The sequence below is a fragment of the Podarcis gaigeae genome, assembly GCF_964106915.1.
Source record: "Podarcis gaigeae genome assembly, chromosome: 13".
Classification (NCBI taxonomy): Eukaryota; Metazoa; Chordata; class Lepidosauria; order Squamata; family Lacertidae; genus Podarcis; species Podarcis gaigeae.
Window position 1 is genome coordinate 50,868,752 of NC_139689.1, and position 21,745 is coordinate 50,890,496.

General features: G+C 47.5%; 2 protein-coding genes and 2 long non-coding RNA genes across 4 annotated transcripts in view; 2 read left to right on the forward strand and 2 right to left on the reverse strand.

Annotated features, from left to right (window-relative positions):
- LOC310830167 (uncharacterized protein) overlaps positions 1-21,745 on the reverse strand; it is a 35,144-nt gene that overhangs the window by 3,994 nt on the left and 9,405 nt on the right. Inside the window, exon 3 of the mRNA XM_083709855.1 lies at positions 475-619. Within this exon, the coding sequence (XP_083565981.1) occupies positions 475-619 (145 nt within the window). The remainder of the gene's footprint in view (positions 1-474; positions 620-21,745) is intronic.
- Positions 56-21,745, reverse strand: part of LOC310830208 (uncharacterized protein) — a gene marked incomplete at its 5' end in the record, with an annotated part of 32,858 nt that continues 11,168 nt past the window's right edge. Inside the window, 2 exons of the transcript XR_014557498.1 lie at positions 56-386; positions 1,348-1,581. The remainder of the gene's footprint in view (positions 387-1,347; positions 1,582-21,745) is intronic.
- LOC310830324 overlaps positions 2,105-21,745 on the forward strand; it is a 32,057-nt gene continuing 12,416 nt past the window's right edge. Inside the window, exon 1 of the long non-coding RNA XR_014557585.1 lies at positions 2,105-2,201. This is a non-coding gene — a long non-coding RNA (uncharacterized lncRNA). The remainder of the gene's footprint in view (positions 2,202-21,745) is intronic.
- On the forward strand, positions 6,683-11,283 carry LOC310828738. The gene is made up of 3 exons (XR_014557099.1): positions 6,683-6,859; positions 8,543-8,767; positions 10,812-11,283. It is a non-coding gene; the product is annotated as an uncharacterized lncRNA (long non-coding RNA).

A 21,745-nucleotide genomic window follows, 5' to 3' on the forward strand; every position in this document is an offset into this window, starting at 1 on the left:
ATAGGCCGTCCTCAATGATTTCCTTCAGGGGCACATCGCTCTGAATATTTCTCTCCCCCCCCCCTCATCTGCCTTCCCAGCTCCCTCCCTTCCTCACTCTTCCACATCTCTCCTTCTCCTGTTTGGCACAGAGCAGACTGGCAGCAGCCCAGGGGCAGGCAAGCCAGTGGAGGCAGGGCCCTCCTGCGATGGAGACATAGGGCCCCCGGGGGGGAGCAGCCCCCAAACCTCTGTAGGGAAAGCCTGAGTGCTGGCGAGGGTGTCTGGCCAGGTGATCCAGGGTTGGAGGGGGACAGAACAAGCACCCCTGCCATGCTGCCCATGCCCACGTCACCACTGGCTGCCAACGATCGCTGCTCCAGCCTGGGCACATAATGGCCAGACCCCTGGCATGGAAGGAGGGGGTGAGGGGCTGGGGCGAGACAGACCTACTCCCCCCCCCCACTCCAGCACTCAATTGGCATTTCCCCCTACCTGAACTCTGAGCCTTTCCACACTTTGCCTCCCTACGGGGGTCTTTGTCTTTCCCCCTGTCCCGGTACCTCTGGGGTGAGAGGCCTTTGTCTGGGCTCCAGTTCCTCCCGTGATGCAGTGGCTCCCAGCCTGAACCTTCTCCTCGCTGCAAAACAAACAGGCACAATAGCCCACTCTGGGGCAGGAGGGGGGACCTGGGAAAGGGGCATTTCCTCCTACCTGATCTTATCAGCTGCCCCAACCTGACCTGCTCTGTACAGGAATCTGGGCTCCGTCCCGGCCGGCCTGGCACAGAGGCAGCAGCCCAAGTCTCCCCCGGCTCCGGAATAACTCTGGAGGTGTTCTTGATAGGGCGAAACCTGGGCTGCTACTTCTGCGCCAAGTAGAGCCGGGAAGGAGCCATGCCCGCACGGGGAACGGATGGAGGGTGAGGCAGGCGAGGATCAGGGGCCGGGAACCGCAGTGATGGTCTGTTGTTCTTCGTCCCAGGTGCTGGAGCCTCATCCCTGGAGGCATGGTCCTGTGGAGGAAGCAGGAAGCATCTGATGAGGGGGCGAGGGGCTGGGGAGAGACAGAGGCAGCAGCCCAAGTCTCCCCCAGCTCTGGAATAACTCGGGAAGTGTTTTTGATGGGGGGAAACCTTGGCTCCTCTTTCTGCGCCAAGTAGGGCCGGGAAGGAGCCATGCCCACATGGAGAAGGGGCAGTGGGGAAAAGATGCGAGGGTTGCCAGCCGGGAACCGCCATGATGTTCTGTCGCCCTTCATCCCGGGAGCTGGAGCTGGAGCCTCATCCCTGGAGGCCTGGCTCTGTGGAGGTCTGGCTCTGTGCCCATGCCCACGTCCCCATTGGCTGCCAATGATTGATGCTCCTACCTGGCTTGGAAGGAGGGGGGTGAGGGGCTGGGGTGAGACAGACCTGCTCCTCCCTCCCCCACCAGCACTCAACTGGCATTTCCCCCTACCTGAACTCTGAGTCTTTCTCCACTTTGCGTCCGTACGGGGATCTTTGTCCTTCCCCCTGTCCGATTAGCTCTGGGGCGAGAGGCCTTCGTCTGGCCTCCAGTCCCTCCCGGGATGCAGTGGCTCCCAGGCTGAACCTTCTCCTCGCTGCAAAGGAAACGGAGACATCAGCAGGCGCCTGGCTCCCAGCCACGCTAGTCCCAGTCTGGGGCAGGAGGGGGGGCCTGGGAAGGGGGCATTTCCTCCTGCCTGATCTTATTAGCTGCCCCACCCTGAACTCCTCTGTACAGGCATCTGGGATCCGTCCCGGCACAGAGGCAGCAGCGAAAGTCTCCCCCGGCTCTGGAATAACTCTGGTGGTGCTTTTGACGGGGGGAAACATTGTCTGCTGCTTCTGTGCCACGTAGGACCGGGAAGGAGCCATGCCCACATGGAGAACAGACGGAGGGGGAGGCAGGCAAGGGTCAGGGGCCGGGAACCGCCACGATGGTCTCTTGTTAATAATCCTGGCGCTGGAGCCTCATCCCTGGAGGTGTGGCCCTGTGGAAGAAGCAGGACCTCATATGAGAATGGGCTGTTGTGGGCCAAAAACTATGGAAGGACCCCTTTGTTCCCTCTGCCGCAGTACCTGAGGGTCGTCACATCTCTCCAGGGATTTGACCAGAACAAAGTATATGTTGGGGAAAGGCTCCCTCCCTGTAAAGAAAACAGAGACATCAGCAAGCGCCTGGCTCCCAGCCACGTGAGCCCCAGTCTGGGGCAGTAGGGTGGGGGACCTGGGAAGGGGCATTTCCTTCTACCTAATATTATAAGCTTCCCCACCCAGAACTCCTCCGTTCGGGTGTCTGGGCTCCGTCCCAACCAGCCTGGCACAGAAGCAGCAGCCAAATTCTCCCCCGGCTCCGGAATAAGTGTTTTTGATGGGTGGAAACCTTGGCTGCTGCTTCTGCGCCAAACAGGGCCGGGAAGGAGCCATGTCCGCACGGAGAAGGGGCAGTGGGGAAGAGGTGCGAGGGACGTCAGCCGGGAACCGCCGGGATGTTGTTCGGTTCTTCATCCCGGGTGCCGGATCTGGAGCCTCATCCCTGGAGGCCTGGCCCTGTGGAGGAAGCAGGATACAGTATGGGCTCTCATGTGAATGGGCTCTCACTGTCTGCAGATTCCCCAATTATTGCATCGCCACACCATGCTGCTGGGCAAACTCGCAGAGCATGAAATTGCTGGTGGCTCCTGAGGTTTTAATGCTCGCAGTTGTACTCTGCGTCCATCTGGGAACTGTAGCGTCACACGCGAGCTGAGACCAGGAATAGCCAGTGGTAGTGGAGGCCCCGTGTTGTCACAGAGGATACATATGGGAAATGCCAGGGAACCCAGAAGTCTAAACTGACAGATTAGGTCTTTTAGCAGGACTCAGGGACCGCCCTGGACCCCCAGCCTTTCGCTCTTGCCTCCTTGCCTCAAATTAAAGAGTTTAAGGAACCTCTTTTCAAAGGGTCACACGCAGTGATGGTGCAAAGAAATAATACAAAATAAATCTCACTACGCTTCTGCCCTGTGTGAGCTAAAGCCTGCTAGAGACCTTTCCCTTGAAATGATAGACTGTGTACCCACCATACCTTTGGGGCTCATCCCCACTTCCCCTTGGGTCATGTGCCCAGCAAGCTCAGGTGTGTTAACAGATTTGCCCTTTGCTAGGCGGGCCAGCCCGGCATGCAAAAGTCAGCCCAGGGACACCTTGTCTGGCACAGTTGTGCAGCCTGTACTTTCATTGGTATCCCAATTAATAAAAAAATCTACCTTTTGTGTATTTCTGGGGTTTGCGGGGGGGGGGGGGGTTGTGTCTCCGGCAAATGTATAGCACTATTTTGCCTGCACAGTTTTTAATGCCACTATTGATGTGAACTGGTGCATGATTTATAAAGTAAATAAAGCTTATTTTTAAAATTCCCATGTTCATGCCTGATTCTTTCTTAAGTGGGGCAAAGGGAGGGGAGGCAGCTAGCTTCATGGCTGGACTTGCTCAAAACAAGGTTTTGCAGCCTGATCCCTATCCTTTTAAGTTTCTGTCAAGGATGGAATTTTAAAATTCTGTTTTTTAAGGACCAGGTGGCAACCCTTCTTCAGGTATACAGGACCCACACTGTGAATTGTGCTCACAAACATACTGGGAGCCACCGTAGACCCTTTAGGACGTGTGTTCTGTGATCCCACCAGCTGCTCCCACCCCCCAGTCTAGGAGTCGCTACATCTGCTGGCTCCTCTCAGATATGCCTGAGCCAGTCTGATCTGAGGGGAATCCCTTCCTGTCCTCCAATATGTGGGATAACCCGTTGGGTCTTCTGTTAGAGCTTCATCAGGACCAAACCCCACCTCCCAGGCGTCCCCCTTGAAGGCAAGGCACAATCCTGGGACACTCAACACCCAACGGTTTTCCATTTCCAAGGCACGGGATCCCTCCCCAACTCAAGAACCTGGCATCTGAGCCCCTCCATCTTCCTGGCTCCTCCTCATGACTGAGTTCCTAGGACTCCACGGATCTCTGCTAATGGGAGCTGTTCCCAGAGCCCCTAACAAACTACAGTTCCCAGGATCATTGGGGGGGGGGAAGACATCTGCTTTTTAGAACACGGATGAGGAACCTGCAGCTTCCTCACACCCATTTCCTAGGAACCCAGAATGGGATGTTGAAGTGCTTCTTAAAACAGGATGATTGCAAGGAGCAGCAGTGCTTTTCTTCAGCCAGAATTCTCCGCAACTCCATTCCAGCACCTTAAAAATTATTATTATTATTATTATCATCATCATCATTATTATTATTATTATTATCATCATCATTGCCCAACTTTCCCCCTGCTTTTCCCCTTCTGGCCGGGAAAAGAGTCTCCCCCCCCCCCCGTCAATGCAGCTAAGATGTCTTGCTGCTGCGTGCCCAGGGAAGGGCCGCCCTTGCCCGCTGCAGTGGACACCTCGTGTGTAAAGAGGGATGCTAATTGGGAAGCAGTGCAAGAAGAAGCAGTCAGCTTCTGGGATGCTGATTCCTGGATGTGCTTGCAGCTGTGTGGATGCAGCAATGGGTGGGCAGGAGCCCAGGTCCATTTGTGGCAAAGAAAGAAAGCTGCCATTCAGGGATCTCTTTATCAGCACCACCTATAACGTCACAGCGTGGTGAATAAGACTTGGGAATACCCAGAAATGTTTCTCTGAGTAAACAGGAGGGGAAGCAGAGTAACAGGCTGGGGTGCAGTGGGGAGGGAAAGTGGGCATGATGGAAAAGCTCAAAATTGATGCAGATTTAAGATGAGAATTGTTTTAGGGAGTTCAATGTGGAATAGAATAGAATAGAATAGAATGGAATGGAATGGAATGGAATGGAATGGAATGGAATGGAATGGAATGGAATAGAATAGAATAGAATAGAATAGAATAGAATAGAATAGAATAGAATAGAATAGAATAGAATAGAATAGAAACAACCAATTTGGGCAACATCTGGAGGGAAAGGGTGGTCTCCAGTCCTAATCTGGAGTCTTCTCTTCTACTTAGAAATAAATTCCAACAGTTCCATGGGGTTTCCTTCCAAGGAAAACATTCCTGGATTGGAGACCTCAATGGCTAGCAGAGGTCAGCAAACTTTATCAGCAGTGTCCTGTCCCTCAGACCTTGTGGGGGGCCAGACTATATTTTGGAAAAAAATATATGAATGAATTCCTATGTCCCACAAATAACCCAGAGATGCATTTTAAATAAAAGGACACATTCTCCTTATGTAAAAACACACTGATTCCCGGACCATCCGTGGGCCGGATTTAGAAGGCGATTGGGCCAGATCCGGTCCTCGGGCCTTGGTTTGCGTACCCATGGGCTAAAGCCATTTGTGTTTGTGGAAATACTGCTGCCCTGAGACCTTCCAGAGCAATTGCTGGTAAGTGTAGGCTGATGATGATGATGATAATAATAATAATAATAATAATAATAATAATAATAATAATAATAATAGTTATTTGTACCCTGCCCTGGTTGTGCTCTCTAAGCACTCTCCACACCAAACAATCTCTGAGTTTCTTTCAAGTGCAGCCCTACTGTAGCACCCTGCTTGTGGTTAACGCTTAGCTGGAATGAAATATTCAACGCAGCAACAGAGAAATTAAAATAATAATTTATTTGTCAGACAAATAAATGAGAGACACAGTGGTATATGGTTACCAAAGCTCTGCCCACTCCAGCCCTGATGGTCAGCACTTATATTTCCTCAGCCCAGCCCCCCTGCTCCTCCTTTGGCTGCCTCTATCCAATCAGCCTGGTTGAAATTCCTATTGGCTGTTTGCTAGTACCAATCATAAAAGATACACCCATTTCCTATTACCTTTTATGGGAGACAAAGAGCTATATTTCCTTCTATCTATAAATGGCAAACAAGTAGCCATATATCTTACATTTGCCTCAACAAGGCACCTTAATTACCAGATCACCTTTTGCCCTTATTACCCTATTGCCCTATTGCCCCATTCACTCCAAAACAGATGGCTAAAACAGATGGCTCATTCTGTCTTAAACAGATCTTGGGTTCATATTCTCACACACCATCAATGAAATCAGAATCTAACATAAGAATCTAACATTTCTTACTTTCTAAATCCTTTGCATAATTACATTTAAGCCAATATATTTCATACATAACATATATAGATTTTTAGAAGCAAAGGCCTTTTCAAAGTAAAAAGGAACTTAGTAAAAACACTTTCCAAAAGCAACTCCTTAAATTTACAACCCCCTTTCAAGCCAGCTGCTGTTTCTATTAACTCTTGCCCTTTAACCTTAGGAAAATGTGGCTAAAGCCTAATGGGAGGCACATGGTATTATTTTGTGTTAAACAATAAATCCTACTATTTACTAACTCTTAATTAGAGTTTTTGCAGCTTGATTGTATTCTGTAATATGTGGGGTCAGTGTAACCCAGCCTATAATTCCCTTTTACAACTTTGAGAATTTTGGCTCCTGCTATAAATCAGGGGGCCCCTTGTCCAGGAGGATAAACATCTGCCAAAGTCTTTAGCCAGCTGGTCTTCTGCCTGGCATAAAAACACACAAGCATCTGCAAATATATTTTTAAGCTCATTTTAAAATACAAGTCTTGATCAGATGCCTCACTACCAGTGATTGTGCAAAAACATTTAACACCATTTTGAAACTGCCAAGAAACTCCTCCTTTTGCAGAACATTCTGATTCTGTTCAGATGCATTGTAAGTTTGTTCTGTCTGGGCATTCCAAGGATGTGAAAGCCCCACCCACAACCCCCAAAATTCTTATTCAGCAACCTGTCTGGTGTCTGAGACTTTATCAGGCGTTGTCCACACAGTTTCAAGTTTTCAAATAACACAAGGACTAGAAATCTGACTTTTATTTATTTATATATTTTTTAAAAAGGTAAGATTAGCAGGAAGCTGGATTTTGTACCCTATTATACCTTCTGTTGGGACGCGGGTGGTGCTGTGGGTTAAACCACAGAGCCTAGGACTTGGCAATCAGAAGGTCAGCGGTTCAAATCCCCGCGACGGGGTGAGCTCCAGTTGCTCGGTCCCAGCTCCTGCCAACCTAGCAGTTCAAAAGCACGTCAAAGTGCAAGTAGATGAATAGGTACCGCTCCAGCGGGAAAGTAAACGGTGTTTCCGTGCGTTGCTCTGGTTCACCAGAAGCGGCTTAGTCATGCTGGCCACATGACCCGGAAGCTGTACACTGGCTCCCTCAGCCAATAAAGCTGAGGTGAGCGCCGCAACCCCAGAGTCGGTCACGACTGGACCTAATGGCCAGGGGTCCCTTTACACCTTCTGTAGTTTTTGTTGTTTTGTACATCAGTTGCAACATGAATACAATTCTATACAGACACACACAATGGCAAGGCATGTTGTTTTAAAATCCCAATGTGCCTGCCATGATGGTGGTGTTTCAAAAACATCCGAGAGTGCAACATGCTGCATTTGCCTCAAACCCTTGTCTTTTATTCTGTTCTTCCCTCGCTGAAGAACTCTTCATAGTCTTGGGATTTCACTTTTGGCGGATTTCGAAAACAATGAACTCTCAGCACTGGCAAGTACATGCAGAACTGCTGGCGTTATTCAGAAATGGGCATTATCCACACATGATCCTGTATGATCTAATACCACAGTTGCTGAATAATAATAATAATAATAATTATAATAATTATAATTATAATTATAATTATAATAATTTATACCCTGCCCATCTGGCTGGGTTTCCCCAGCCACTCTGGGCAGCTTCCAACCAAATATTAAAAACAACACAGCAATTGTTTGTATGCAGACACAGAGCCACAAAATACAGCCAACGAGCAGTGTATAGAGAGCATCAAGTCAGGCTTCACACAACCACATAGCCATGTAATAGCAATGGGTGCAAATCGGGGACAAAAATTGCAATTTCTCAATTGCATGCTGTTGCTCCAGCAGGCCAGGTGAACCTGCGTTATCCCTGCAATTACCTGTGTTCTCCCTGTGCTAACAGAGCAATTGAAAGGAAAGCTTTCTGGGCTGTGTACAGCAGACAGAACATAAAAATGCAGAAATACACAGGATCCTTATTTGCAGTGGGTGAAGTGCAGCCATGGCAGAAACCAGTATCTCCTCCAGCTGGCATTCTGTGCCTCCTTTTTAGTTGTTTTCTCGCTGCATCATTCATCCGTCTTGACATGCAGGTAACATCAACAGCTAGAAGCCAAGTCAGGAGAGCAGGCAGGGGAAGAGAGATCAAGGATTCGGAAGGAAGAGGGTACTTCAAGGAGTTGTGGAAGTTGTGCTGGGACCTGTTTGGTTGCCTCACAAGTCTGGATAATGCATTATTTTTGAAGAAGATACCTGGATTAATCAAATGAAATACCTTTCTTGACATCACAGTATAAAACATTTCAAGTCACTGGGATAATTAAAAGGACAGGGGTGAAGCTGTTGAGGGTCATAAGGTCACACTGTGATCGTGTGCACTTAGATATTCTTCTTCTCCCTGTCTGTTCCCTGAAAGGATGGACCTTTCAGGTAAGATTGTGGCTAAAAAGGAGGCTACTAAAGCAGTGACATCTTTGTCCCGATCTGCCAGGAGAAACCTCATTTGACTTCTTCTCGGAGTTCTAGGCTGGAAGTCCAACATTTTGCTCAACATCAGTTGGTGAGGTCTGCTGTGTAAAGGGCAATCTAAGAGAATGTGGTCCATTGAATCAATACCTGGATTATAAGTACGCCAATTGAACATTCATGACCTGATGCGTTATTATCAAGCTGTGTCACAAGCTGGACACGGAGCTGCTTTCAGAATAACACCAAGGTGAGTAGCATAGCATTTTGGATCAGGGTGTCACAATCTCAGAAGCATCAATTCGGAAAGCTGAATTCAAGGGATGCGCTACTGTGTCCAGTTCTGGGCACCACAGTTCAAGGAGGACACTGGCAAACTGGAACGTGTCCAGAGGAGGGCAACCAAGATGGTCAAAGGCCTGGAAACAATGCCTTATGAGGAACGGCTAAGGGAGCTGGGCATGTTTAGCCTGGAGAAGAGGAGGTTAAGGGGTGATATGATAGCCATGTTCAAATATATAAAAGGATGTCACATAGAGGAGGGAGAAAGGTTGTTTTCTGCTGCTCCAGAGAAGCGGACACGGAGCAATGGATCCAAACTACAAGAAAGAAGATTCCACCTAAACATTAGGAAGAACTTCCTGACAGTAAGAGCTGTTCGACAGTGGAATTTGCTGCCAAGGAGTGTGGTGGAGTCTCCTTCTTTGGAGGTCTTTAAGCAGAGGCTTGACAACCGTATGTCAGGAGTGCTCTGATGGTGTTTCCTGCTTGGCAGGGGGTTGGACTCGATGGCCCCTTGTTGTCTCTTCCAACTCTATGATTCTATGATTCTATGATAACTGAAACCAGCTCTGGCCACGTGGTGGCAGCAATATACACTTTTTGAAAACATCTGCATTACATCCTATGATGGATTGTCACTAACTAAATGAATACTTGTCATTTGGAAGGCTATAGAAGGGCAAGAAGCAGGTTTCAATTTTCGTTGGGGATCTATCAATACCAGCCTTGGATTGTATTAGATAAAAATTTTACCTGGACATGTGCCAAGCTCCATTACAGAACAATCATCCTGGATAGCAGAGCATGAGACTCTTAATCTCATGGTTGTGGTTTCAAGCCCCACATTGGGCAAAAAGATTCCTGCACTGCAGGGGGTTGGACTAGATGATCCTTGTGGTCCCTTCCAGCTCCACAATTATGTGATCCCTTCTATGCCCACATACTCTGAGACTAAAGGTTTAGTTGTAACCGTTTATTTCCAGTTCGATTTTCCCCATGCGGTCTCGAGTGGACTCCCTTATTTCAACCCCAGACACTTTTCAAGAATTGTTCCACTAATTCTTTGAATTCTCTCTCCTTATTTTGATTTAATTTGGGAAGTATTCTCGCTCTGGTGAGAGTCTTAGAGGCTGTGTGCTGTGCTGATGAGCTGATCTCTCCCTCTAGCGCCAGGGCTCATTTCCCAAAGTGCAACAGCTCGAACTCTTCAGATGTTGCGTTGCCCCAGTGGGGAGCTCAGGTTTTTGTGTGTGTGTTTGCATTTATAGGAAATTTTATTCATTGTTTTTAAAAGATGGCATGTCAAGTCATCAAGCACAAGGAAAGAAAGATCAGACAGCAAATACTTGGGTCATATATGGCAAAGAACAAGAACATTCAATCTAAAATGTCCCCTTCCTAAAGACTTTCTAATGTCTACAGTTCCCCAGTTGCAGACATGAAACAGTAATTGCCCTGAATAAAGATATTTCCTGATTATTATTTTTTTAAAAATACCCAGTTACAAGACATTACTGACAGTAAACACAGAACAAAAGTAATATATTTAAGTATTTAATGTGCCTTGTTTTCATCAAGGTAGGTAAGAGGTAAAGGTAAAGGTAAAGGTAAAGGTACCCCTGCCCGTACGGGCCAGTCTTGACAGACTCTGGGGTTGTGCGCCCATCTCACTTAAGAGACCAGGGGCCAGCGCTGTCCGGAGACACTTCCGGGTCACGTGGCCAGCGTGACAAGCTGCATCTGGCGAGCCAGCGCAGCACACGGAATGCCGTTTACCTTCCCGCCAGTAAGCGGTCCCTATTTATCTACTTGCACCTGGGGGTGCTTTCGAACTGCTAGGTTGGCAGGCGCTGGGACCGAACGACGGGAGTGCACCCCGCCACGGGGATTCGAACCGCCGACCATGCGATCGGCAAGTCCTAGGCGCTGAGGTTTTACCCACAGCGCCACCCATGTGTATCAAAACAAGCACTGTACGACTACCGTTTAATATGGTTTACTTGAACCCACAGGGACACAGGTAAGAAATATTTTCATGAACAGAAGGATGGAGGATGTGCGCATTATAAGAAACTAAGTTTGTGTTCAACCAAAAGATGAGGATTTCCCATTCCTTCACTCTGTGCCGGGTCGTTCAAAATATCCTCAAAACCAATGCAGTCACAGTTGCCTTTCCAGAGATCCAGGAACAAGTTAGAACTAGGAAGGAAGATGCTGGAGCTGCTTCACTGCTTGGAATTCCATCTGCAGCTTCAGCGGTGCATGCAGCCCCGGAATATTTCTCAGAGTAGAAAAATTCATTTTATCTTGATTTAGCAACAACAACAACAAAATTATCCGGTGTGTCCAAAGGATGAACAGGCAAAAGTTCGCTCTTCACATTTGTAAAGCCTCTATTTATCACATCACAGCTTTCAAATGTTCCAGCAGCTGAAAAATAAAAAACTGAAATACAGTCCTTCAGTTGAGATCCAAACGCTCTGGAATTCATCTTTGCACCATCACCCAATGCCTCTTCCTTCTGCCAGCCGGCGGGGAGCTCGTTGATGGCATCGCTGGGGAATCCTCAAGCCTTTCCTTTTTATTAAAAAAGCAGGGGGGAAAAGGATATTGGTCAAGGACAATGGGAGTTGTAGTCAAGCAACCCCTGTAGGAAGGCCCCCAGTTCCGAAACTCATCTTATTAGTGTAAGCCTTATCATCATCATCTTAGTAGTGTAAGCCTACCTCGACAGCATGATCACTTATGCTCAACCTGTAGGGGGTTCTCCCCACCCTGTGCAAATCTTTCCTTCCTCTTAACCGTTCTATTTGACAGCAGCCACAACAATGAAAACAGGAGATCCTGAAAGAAAGAAGGTATCTTTGAAGCAGGGGAGAACTCGACATTAAGAACTGCTTTGAGGGGAGAATCCCTGAACATGTGAAACTATGCCAGCGGTAGCAGATTCACCCAGTCATCCTGGGGATATCTAAGGAAGCAGCAAAGGACTGCTCTGTCCGCCTGTCTCCTCTCTCTTCACTTCAGGGCCTTTCCCCCTTCGGCAGCAGCCACAGCTGTGTATAAAGGAGATCCTCAGGGCTAATTTCCTTAAGAATGGATGTGTTTGATCTTCTTGCAGTCCATGGGACTCTCAAGACACTCCTCTAGCACCATAATTCAAAAGAGGAAGAGGGTACAGATGGGAATCCCAAAGTCTAAACTCAGAGACCCTGGCTTATGTTTCGCAGGAGGACTCAGGATCCAGCCTGGACCTCAACCTTTCACGGTTGCCTGCCCATGTCATATTAATAATAATAATAATAATAATTTTTTATTTATACCCCACCCTCCCCAGCCAAGGCCGGGCTCAGAGCGGCTTACAAACAATAATAAAAACAAGATGAATGATTACAACTTAAAAACAAAAATAAAATACAACATTAAAATAATGGAACATTAAAATATTAAAATGTAGTCTCATTGCAGGAGGAGGAAAAGAAAGGGGGAAAAAAGAGAGGGAGGGAATCAAATTGGCTCCAAGCCAAAGGCCAGGCGGAACAACTCTGTCTTACAGGCCCTGCGGAAAGAAATCAGATCCTGCAGGGCCCTGGTCTCATGAGGCAGAGCGTTCCACCAGGCCGGAGCCAGAGTTGAAAAGGCCCTGGCTCTGGTTGAAGCCAATCTAACTTCCTTAGGGCCTGGGACCACTAGGGTGTTGTTATTTATGGACCTTGAGGCTCTCCAAGGGGCATACCAGGTGAGGCGGTCCCGTAGGTACGAGGGTCCTAGGCCGTGAAGGGCTTTAAAGGTCAAAAGCAGCACCTTAAATCTGACCCTGTACTCCACCGGGAGCCAGTGCAGCTTGAAAAGCACTGGGTGAATATGCTCCCATGGCAGAGACCCCGTGAGGAGCCTCGCTGCAGCATTCTGTACCCGCTGGAGTTTCTGGGACAGCTTCAAGGGCAGCCCCGCATAGAGCAAATTACAGTAGTCAAGCCTGGAGATGACCGTCGCATGGATCACTGTGGCCAGGTCGGGGCGGGAAAGGTAAGGGACCAACTGCTTGATGCAGCGAAGGTGGAAAAATGTCGCCTTGGCTGTTGCTGTAACTTGCGCCTCCATGGAAAGGGAGGCGTCAAGGATTACACCCAAACTCTTAACGGAAGGCAATGGCACTAATTGGGCCCCCGCAAGAGAAGGGAGTTGGTCCCTCATCCCCATGCCATCCCAACCTAGCCATAGGACCTCTGTCTTCGAAGGATTTAGTTTCAGTCAGCTCCCACGAAACCATCCAGCCACAGCTTCCAAACATCTGGTCACTGTGTTCGGGGCCGAGTCAGTGTGGCCATCCATCAGCAGATAGAGCTGAGTGTCATCAGCATATTGGTGACAGCCCAGCCCAAAGCTCCAGATAATCTGGGCAAGGGGGCGCATAAAGATGTTAAAAAGCATTGGGGAGAGAATTGCGCCCTGCGGCACTCCACACACCAAGGAGTGGCGCGACGACATTTCCCTCCCTAGTGCCACCCTCTGTCCCCGACCAGAGATAAAAGAGCACAACCAGTTACGGGCTATGCCCTGTATCCCCACATCTGCAAGGTGGTGGTCCAGAAGATCATGATCGACCATGTCAAAGGCTGCTGACAAATCTAAAAGGATCAGCAGTCCTGACCCGCCTCGATCCAGTTGTCTACGGAGATCATCTGTTAGGGCAACCAGAGCCGTCTCCGTCCCAAAACCAGGACGTAAACCGGACTGAAATGGATCTAATGCCGATGTTTCCTCCAGAAACCTAACAAGCTGTTCAGCAACTGCTCTCTCAATTACCTTACCCAGGTATGGAAGATTTGAAACTGGGCGGTAATTGGATAGGTCTAAGGGATCTAATGAAGTTTTTTTTAAGAGTGGACACACCACTGCTTCCTTCAGTTCCCCTGGGAATGTCCCCATGTCAAGGGACAAATTGATAATTTCAACCAGGGGGGTCCTCGCAACATCTGGACACTCCCTAATCAGCCAAGACGGGCACGGATCAAGGAGGCAGGTGGTGGGCCTACCAACTTGGAGGAATCTATCCACATCAGTAGGGAGTATCCGATCGAAATGGTCCAACACTGGACCTGAAGTGAGTTGAGGGGCCTCCAGTTCAGTCACTGTATCTAAATTGGCAGGGAGGTCACGGCGGAGCAACAGGACTTTCTCCGCAAAAAAACTCGCGAATGCCTCACAGCTGTGGGTCGAATTTGTGCTTAAATTTGGTTGTCCCCCTAAGGACGTTATTGACCTAATTATTTTAAAAAGTTGTGCCGGGTGAGAGCTAGCGGATGCAATGGAAGCTGCAAAGTAAGATTTCTTAGCAGCTTTCATAGCCATCTCATAGGCTTTCATAAGTGTCCTATAAGATGTTCTTGAGGCTCCGTCACGAGTCCGTCGCCATACTCGCTCTAGCCGTCTGAGATCCCGCTTCATTTTCCGGAGCTCCTCAGTAAACCAAGGGGCCCGGTTTCGACGGGGTTGCAGAGGGCGCTTAGGCGCGATCTCATCAATGGCTGCCAAGAGCCGGTTATTCCAGTCCTCAACAAGGTCATCTAATGAGTCGCCAGGAGGAGCAGGGTTCCGCAAGGCTTGTCGGAATCTATCAGGATCCATCAGTTTTCGCGGACGAGCCCAAATAGGTTCGCCACCTGAGCCGGGGAGGAGCGGGAAGTCTATCTTGGCTTTCAGAGCGTAGTGATCAGACCATGGCACTTCCACAGCAGGGAGCATGATCACATCTATGCCAGCCCCAAAGATCAGATCCAGCGTGTGGCCTGCTTGATGAGTGGGGCCCAAAACAACCTGGGAGAGCCCTAGTGTTGCCATGGAAGTCACTAGATCCAGAGCCTGTGAGGAGGGAGCGGCATCGGCATGGACGTTGAAGTCTCCCAAAACCAGTAGGTTTGGGAACTCCAAGGCCCAGCCTGCCACCACCTCCAGCAGGTCTGACAGGGTGGCTGCAGGTGCGCTGGGTGGTCGGTACACCAGCCAGACAGCCAAGCTCTCCTTGGTGCCCCACACAAGACCAACACATTCAATGCCGGAGATCGCCGGTGATGGCAGAGCTCTGAAAGAGCAATCCTCCCGGAATAACAACGCTACTCCTCCCCCCCGACCCACAGTCCGCGATTGATGGAGGACAGAGAAACCTGGGGGTGTTATCTCATGTAGGGAGACTACTTCGCCTTCCCGTACCCAGGTCTCCGTCACGCAAGCCAGGTCAATCCCCTGCGAGACAAAAAAGTCACGCATGGTGGTGGTTTTGTTGCCTATGGACCTGGCATTGCACAGCACCAATGACGGAGGTGTGTAATCCTTGCTCTTCCTACCCTCATCCCTTGGAATGGGGCGTAGATTGGAAGGGGTTCGAGGATCAATGCATCTCGAAACCCTTTGCCGGTAGAGATATCTAGCCCCACCGCCATTCCTCCCTAGCCCTTCAATTGTGGAAATCCCAGATCCCATACTAGCCTCCCCAATAGATGGGTAACATCCCCTCAATAACAAGTCATCCTTGGGCCAGGACTCATGGGTCAAAGTGGTATGGGAAGGAGGTGGAGGTCTGATAGGTTAAGTATCCTTAGAAGATAAAACCCAACCAACCGCACCCCAAGCGGGGGGGACAGTCCCATGGTGTTTCATTAACTGTCAATCCCCCTCTCCCTCCTGGGTTAAATGGAGGATTGTTGCTTCTATCTGTGGCTGTGGAAGTATTAATGAGGTATGTGTTATAAAATGTGGATCACTGGCCAACAAAGAGCCAGATTCGAATTCGGAAGATCTATCCACCCTGTCTCGCCAGGAGTACAGTAGAGAAGGCTGCTCATTCTGGTAAGTTTTTGGAACATTAGGCAAAGGTCCCGATGTAGATTTGGTGCTGGATATCTCCAGATTGTCAGCAACATAGAGTTCTTTATGTGTTGTTGCCATAGAAATGTTGGAGGCGCCAAATTCCTCATCTAATTTGGTGTCGTTTGAAAAGGGAACAGGGAGTTGCACTGATGTCTTTCGATGGGATAAAGAGCTGTTGGACGTCTTTAAATATTGTGCTCTAAGCTCTACTGTCTGATATTTTGGGTAGAAATCTCAGTCTTTATACTCATTAGCCTCTTCTTCAGGTCTTGTAATTCTAGGCTTACAAAGTTCTTTTCTTCCTTCGGGCAATTAGTATTTCTAGTGTTGAGCTTGGTTTCCTTTATCCGCATTAGCTTTGACTCTATGCAAGGGACCAATTGCCTCCTAGTTTCGTCCTTAAATACCCTCACTGGGCGGAGAGAATGGAACCATCATAGGGTATCCTTTATCTCCATGAGTCGAGATGACCTAAAGGTCATAAATAGGCGCATGGTGTTTCTCAAGGTAGGCAGGAAGTGGAAATTTTCTTGATCTACATTTCGGTAATGGTAATTCAGGAGCTGAGACAAGGACATAGTAATTTGTCTGGGGTTCATCCACCTATGAGTGTATCGGTGAATCTCAAGCATTATCTGGTTCGTTTGCAAGACTTGACAGGACCTCACTTCATCCACAGTTTGAGTTGGTGAGTTATTAACAGAGTCATTTCTTATCATCCTTTTAAGCCCTTGGGCATTTAAAGGGGAGGAACTAGTATCCAATTGTTTCTCAATGTTAACTATTCTGGTGAGGATTTCATCCAGTCTTTGGAGAACCAGAACCATAGTTTCTGCAGACAAGATGCAAATCTCTTGGTATGGGTGTGTATCCCGAATTGGTTGAAAGCAGGCTCCTCTGATATCTTGTTCTAGAGGCATGGGTGGGTCAGCGTTAGGAGTGGGAGGAATCCCTCCTGCTCCTGCTCTTGCCCTCTTGGACGGATTAGCTTTTTCTGGGAGGAGGGGGGTCGGGTCATTGACATCCTCCTTAAGGGGGGGTGAGGTTCCCCCAACGTTGTTACTCACTGTTTGTTCTATTTGCTCCGTTTTCTCGGTTTCCTCAACCCGCTCTGTTTCTGAGCCAGGGCAGATGGCGTTGGCTCTCTGCCGATTCTTTGTTTTAGAGGAATTGTGAGTCTCAATAATGGTCTTCTGGCTCTTTGCACTTCGTTTTCTCCTTCCGGCAGGCATTCTCAATAAGGAAGTGACCTTAAATTAATACAATATTAATTTAATACAATATTAAAGATTGTAAGGCCCTTGGGGCAGGGACCTTTTTATCAAGGGTCACACACAGCAACGTTGCAAAGAAAGAATACAAAATAAATCTCACTAGGCTCCTGCCCCGTGCAAGCTGAAGCCCGCTAGATGCATTTCCCTTAAAACCAAAGTCTGTGCAAAAACCATCCATTTGGGGCTCCAGCAGCATGAAAAGGAGCTAACTCTGCAGAGCTGCATTGCTGAGAGACGGGGACTCGGACCTTAGAAAGACAACTGGCAGAGAGGGCTCTGTGTGAGGTCCCTTTCCCTGCTCTCCTGGAGAGAAAGGAGCATATTGCTCCCCTCTCTATTCCTTTGACCCGGGTTGGATGCAGACATGCCTCTTCCACATGTCCCAGGGGTTGGCCCTGGGGGTCTACAGTTGAGGACCTGCCAAGCTGTCAACATCTGTGGAGATGTCAAGCCAGGGAGCCAAGCCACATGTACCTGTAACAGGTAATAATGATGATGATGATGATGTTAAAGCCATGGTTTTCCCGGTAGTGATTTATGGAAGTGAGAGCTGGACCATCAAGAAAACTGATCGCCAAACAAAGCGGAGACCCATTAAGAAAAACCGCAGGCAGAGCGAGCCTGCGGCCGTGGGACTCGGCGGGCGCCTGGAGCCCCCCCAGAAGCGGGGAAGGAGCCTCGTAAGAGGCTCCGGAACGTGAAAGGGGGAGCGGCGCTGTGAGTTCATCGCTCTTTTCGTGGAAGCAAAGCCGCGCTGCTGATGATGATGAGCGCTGACCTTTCTTCTTGAAATTATCGGAATTGGAGCAACATACCCATGAGTAAGGGACCTAAATTTTCTAACTTAAATTGAAGAAATTCGGCTGAAAACGGGAGGCGAGTAACAGGAAGTCCGCCTCCCGACTCTGCTAATTAGATCAAAGCAAGGGCTTGGAAACGAGCTGAAGTATTTAAAAAGGGATTGTAAAAGTGGAAGAAAGGGTGCATTGAGAGACTCTGTATTTTGAAGATAAAAAGGAAAGAACTGTGTGTTGTATAGACTTTTATTCTTTGGAACTATCCTCCAACTTCTGGGCTAAACGGGGTTGAAAGAGATAACCCCGTCACCGGGCTGCCAGTGCATAGAAAAAGAACTGTCAAACTGCGGTCAAACTGACGACATTGTTGCAGAGATTGAAATTGTTGCATAGACTGAGATACTAACATTAAACATTGTTGCATGGACCTGTATCGATACTTTATGGCTGGATTTTAAGAGATTAGAAGTTCTGGAAACCTTCCTTTTGTGTTTGGGAATTACAAAACTCAATATGGGGAATTGAGGAACTTCAATGGCAGAAAATAGTTCCCTTCTTTTTTGAAACTTTGAAATACTCCCCCTATAGGACTGTGGAAATATAGTGGCATGGGAATTGAGCTTTATTGAAACTTTTTGTGGTTCTTTTTGTTTATATTTGGGACTTGCTTTTCCCATGGGACAAAAGACCATTTGACCTTGAACAGAGGCAGGTGTGGAATGAGCGGCACAGGGAGAACAAGAGCAGCTAAAGCTAAAGAAAAAGAAAAAGAGAAAAAATCTGGGCAACTTTTGCAAACAACTTTAACTCATCACCGCAGATCATCTGTCCCAACTGTGCTGACAGCACAGGAGGTGGAACTAGTGCAGCCTGCTGCAGAAGATATGGCAACTGGAGGATCAGAAACAGTTTTAAAACAAATTTTGGAACAATTGGCAGTCTTAAACCAAAAAGTGGACAATCAAACATCAAAGATTGACCAAGCTACATCCTCTATTGGCAAATTAACTGAACAGGTTTCGCAGCACACTCAGACAATTGAGAAATTGCAAGGAGCTACGGCAGAAAACTACAAATTAGCTGTGGAAGCCAACCAAAAAGCAGAACAGGCGAATTTAAAGGTTGATGAAATTAAAGGAGAGGTAAGACCTCTGAGAAGGCAGGTAGGGGAACAACAAGCCTACCTGGCATTGGTTGAACTGAAAAGTAAAGACAGTAATCTCAGGATAAGGGCTATCCCGGAACTGGAGCAAAATAACTTAGAGGGATTTTTGACACTTTTGTTCTCCAAATTCTGGGGAATTAAGGAAGAAAAGGATTTTAAAATTGTGACAGCCTTTAGACTGGGAAAATCAGTAAAGAAAGATAAGCCCAGAGACTGTTTGGTTGCTCTGAGATCAAGAGAAGAAAGGGATAAGATATTAGGCCTACATTTTAAGAAATCCTTGGAGATAGAAGGCAAAAGGGCCGAAATTTACAGAGATATACCCAAATATCTCTTGGAACTTAGGACTACCTATATAGATTTGACCAAATTGTTGAGACACAACGGAATTCCTTACAGGTGGGAGTTTCCACAAGGACTTTCATTTACTTACAAAGGAAGGAAAATAAAGATTAAATCACCTGAAGACCAGCAGAAGTTCCTACACGACCACGAGGAGGACCTGCAAAAAGGAGCTGCAGCTTCTTGGCCTCCACCACCACCGGGACCATCTCCAAGAGTTATACCACCAGGATCAGGACCAGCATTACCTCCCCCGGGATCGGGCGGAAGCTTAGATACCCCATTGTAGAACCCGTCAATTGATTCAGGATGTCTCTGCAGCTTCTTAGTTGGAACATAAATGGCGGAAACTCCCCGGAAAAAAGAAGAAAAGTCTTTCACATTTTGAAAAAGGAACAACTGGACGTTATCTGCCTACAGGAAACACATGTGACAAGGCTCCATAGAAAAGTGTTAATTAACAAAAGACTAGGCCAAGAATTTATTTCTTCGGACAAAGTTAAGAAGAGAGGAGTGGTGATTTACGCAAAGGAGAGCCTGTCACCGAAATTTTTATTCAAAGATGAATATGGCCGAATTTTGGCGATTGAAATACAGACACAAGGAGAAAAAATTTTGATATTAGGAATATATGCTCCAAATGAGGGAAAGTCGGAATTTTTTAGGAAGCTGCATGAGACTATACTGGATTATTTGGACTATAGTAACATCATTATGCTGGGTGATATGAATGGGGTTGTGTCTGTAAATATGGATAAGTCACAAAGTGCCAACATATCGAAAGACGGCAGACTACCTAAAACTTTTTTTGAAATGACAGACAATATGGACTTAGTTGACATTTGGAGGGTTAAGAACCCTCTAGGGAAAGAAGGGACTTTCTTTTCTGAAGCTCATCTGACATGGACACGAATCGACCAAATCTGGACAACTAGAGGACTGGCACCTAAGACTAGAAAAGTGGAAATCTGCCCAAAAACCTGCTCCGACCATAGTGCTTTGAAAGTGGAATTGAGACTTAACACAACCGGTTCTTTTAGATGGAAAATGAATGACACTTTATTAAGAGATCAGGAGATTGTGAAGAAGGCCCAAAAAACTTTAAAGGACTATTTTGAGATAAATTTGAATACTACTGTGGAAAAAAGAACAATCTGGGACACAAGTAAGGCAGTTATGAGAGGGTTTCTAATACAACAAAACACGATTAAGAAAAGGCTCTGGAATGAAAAGAAGGAGAAGATATTGGAGAAAATAAGAGAAGGAGAGAAAAAATTAAGATCTAGGCCTAAGTCGAAGGATGTGTTAAGAGAAGTGAAATTTTTCCAGGCGCAATATTCAAAACTGATAAATCAAGAGGTGGAATGGAAAATTAAACAAATGAAACAAAGATCCTTCGAATCGGCGAATAAGTGTGGGAAACTGCTAGCCTGGCAGTTGAAAAAGAGACAAAAGCTTAATACGGTTACAAATCTAGAGATCGAAGGGAGAATGGTTCAGAAACCCGAGGAAATCAGAAAGTGCTTCCAGAGGTACTTCAAAGAACTTTATACACAAGGGCCGCAAAAAGCCTCAGAGGTGGATCAATTTCTTAAAACTAATGGATTACAAAAAATACCCCTGGAAATGAGAACAAACCTGAACTGTAACATTACACAGCAAGAAATTGAAAGTGCCATTCAAAATCTTCAACTTGGCAAGTCCCCAGGCCCGGACGGCCTAACCTCCAAATACTATAAAGTTTTAAAGGACTATTTGATACAACCTTTGATGGAGGTTTGTAACCAGATAATGGAGGGACGCAGGTGGCGCTGTGGGTTAAAGCCTCAGCGCCTAGGACTTGCCTATCGAAAGGTCGGCGGTTCGAATCCCTGCGGCGGGGTGCGCTCCCGCTGCTCGGTCCCAGCGCCTGCCAACCTAGCAGTTCGAAAGCACCTCCGGGTGCAAGTAGATAAATAGGGACCGCTTACCAGCGGGAAGGTAAACGGCGTTTCCGTGTGCGGCTCTGGCTCGCCAGAGCAGCGATGTCACGCTGGCCACGTGACCCGGAAGTGTCTCCGGACAGCGCTGGCCCCTGGCCTCTTGAGTGAGATGGGCGCACAACCCCAGAGTCTGTCAAGACTGGCCCGTACGGGCAGGGGTACCTTTACCTTTACCTAATGGAGGGAAGGAAGGCACCGGAAACGTGGAAAGAAGCTTTCATCACATTGATACCTAAATCAGAGACTGAAAAGACCCAACTTAAGAACTACCGCCCCATTTCACTCCTAAATGTGGATTATAAAATTTTTGCTGATATTTTGGCAAATAGACTTAAAAAAGTACTAAATGAAGTGATTCACAAGGACCAGGCTGGCTTTCTCCCTGGTAGGCATTTGTTTGATAACACAAGAAACATTATTGACATTTTGGAACTTCTACAAACAAATCTGAACACCAGAGCGGTTTTGATTTTTGTTGATGCAGAGAAGGCCTTTGATAATATTTCTTGGATGTTT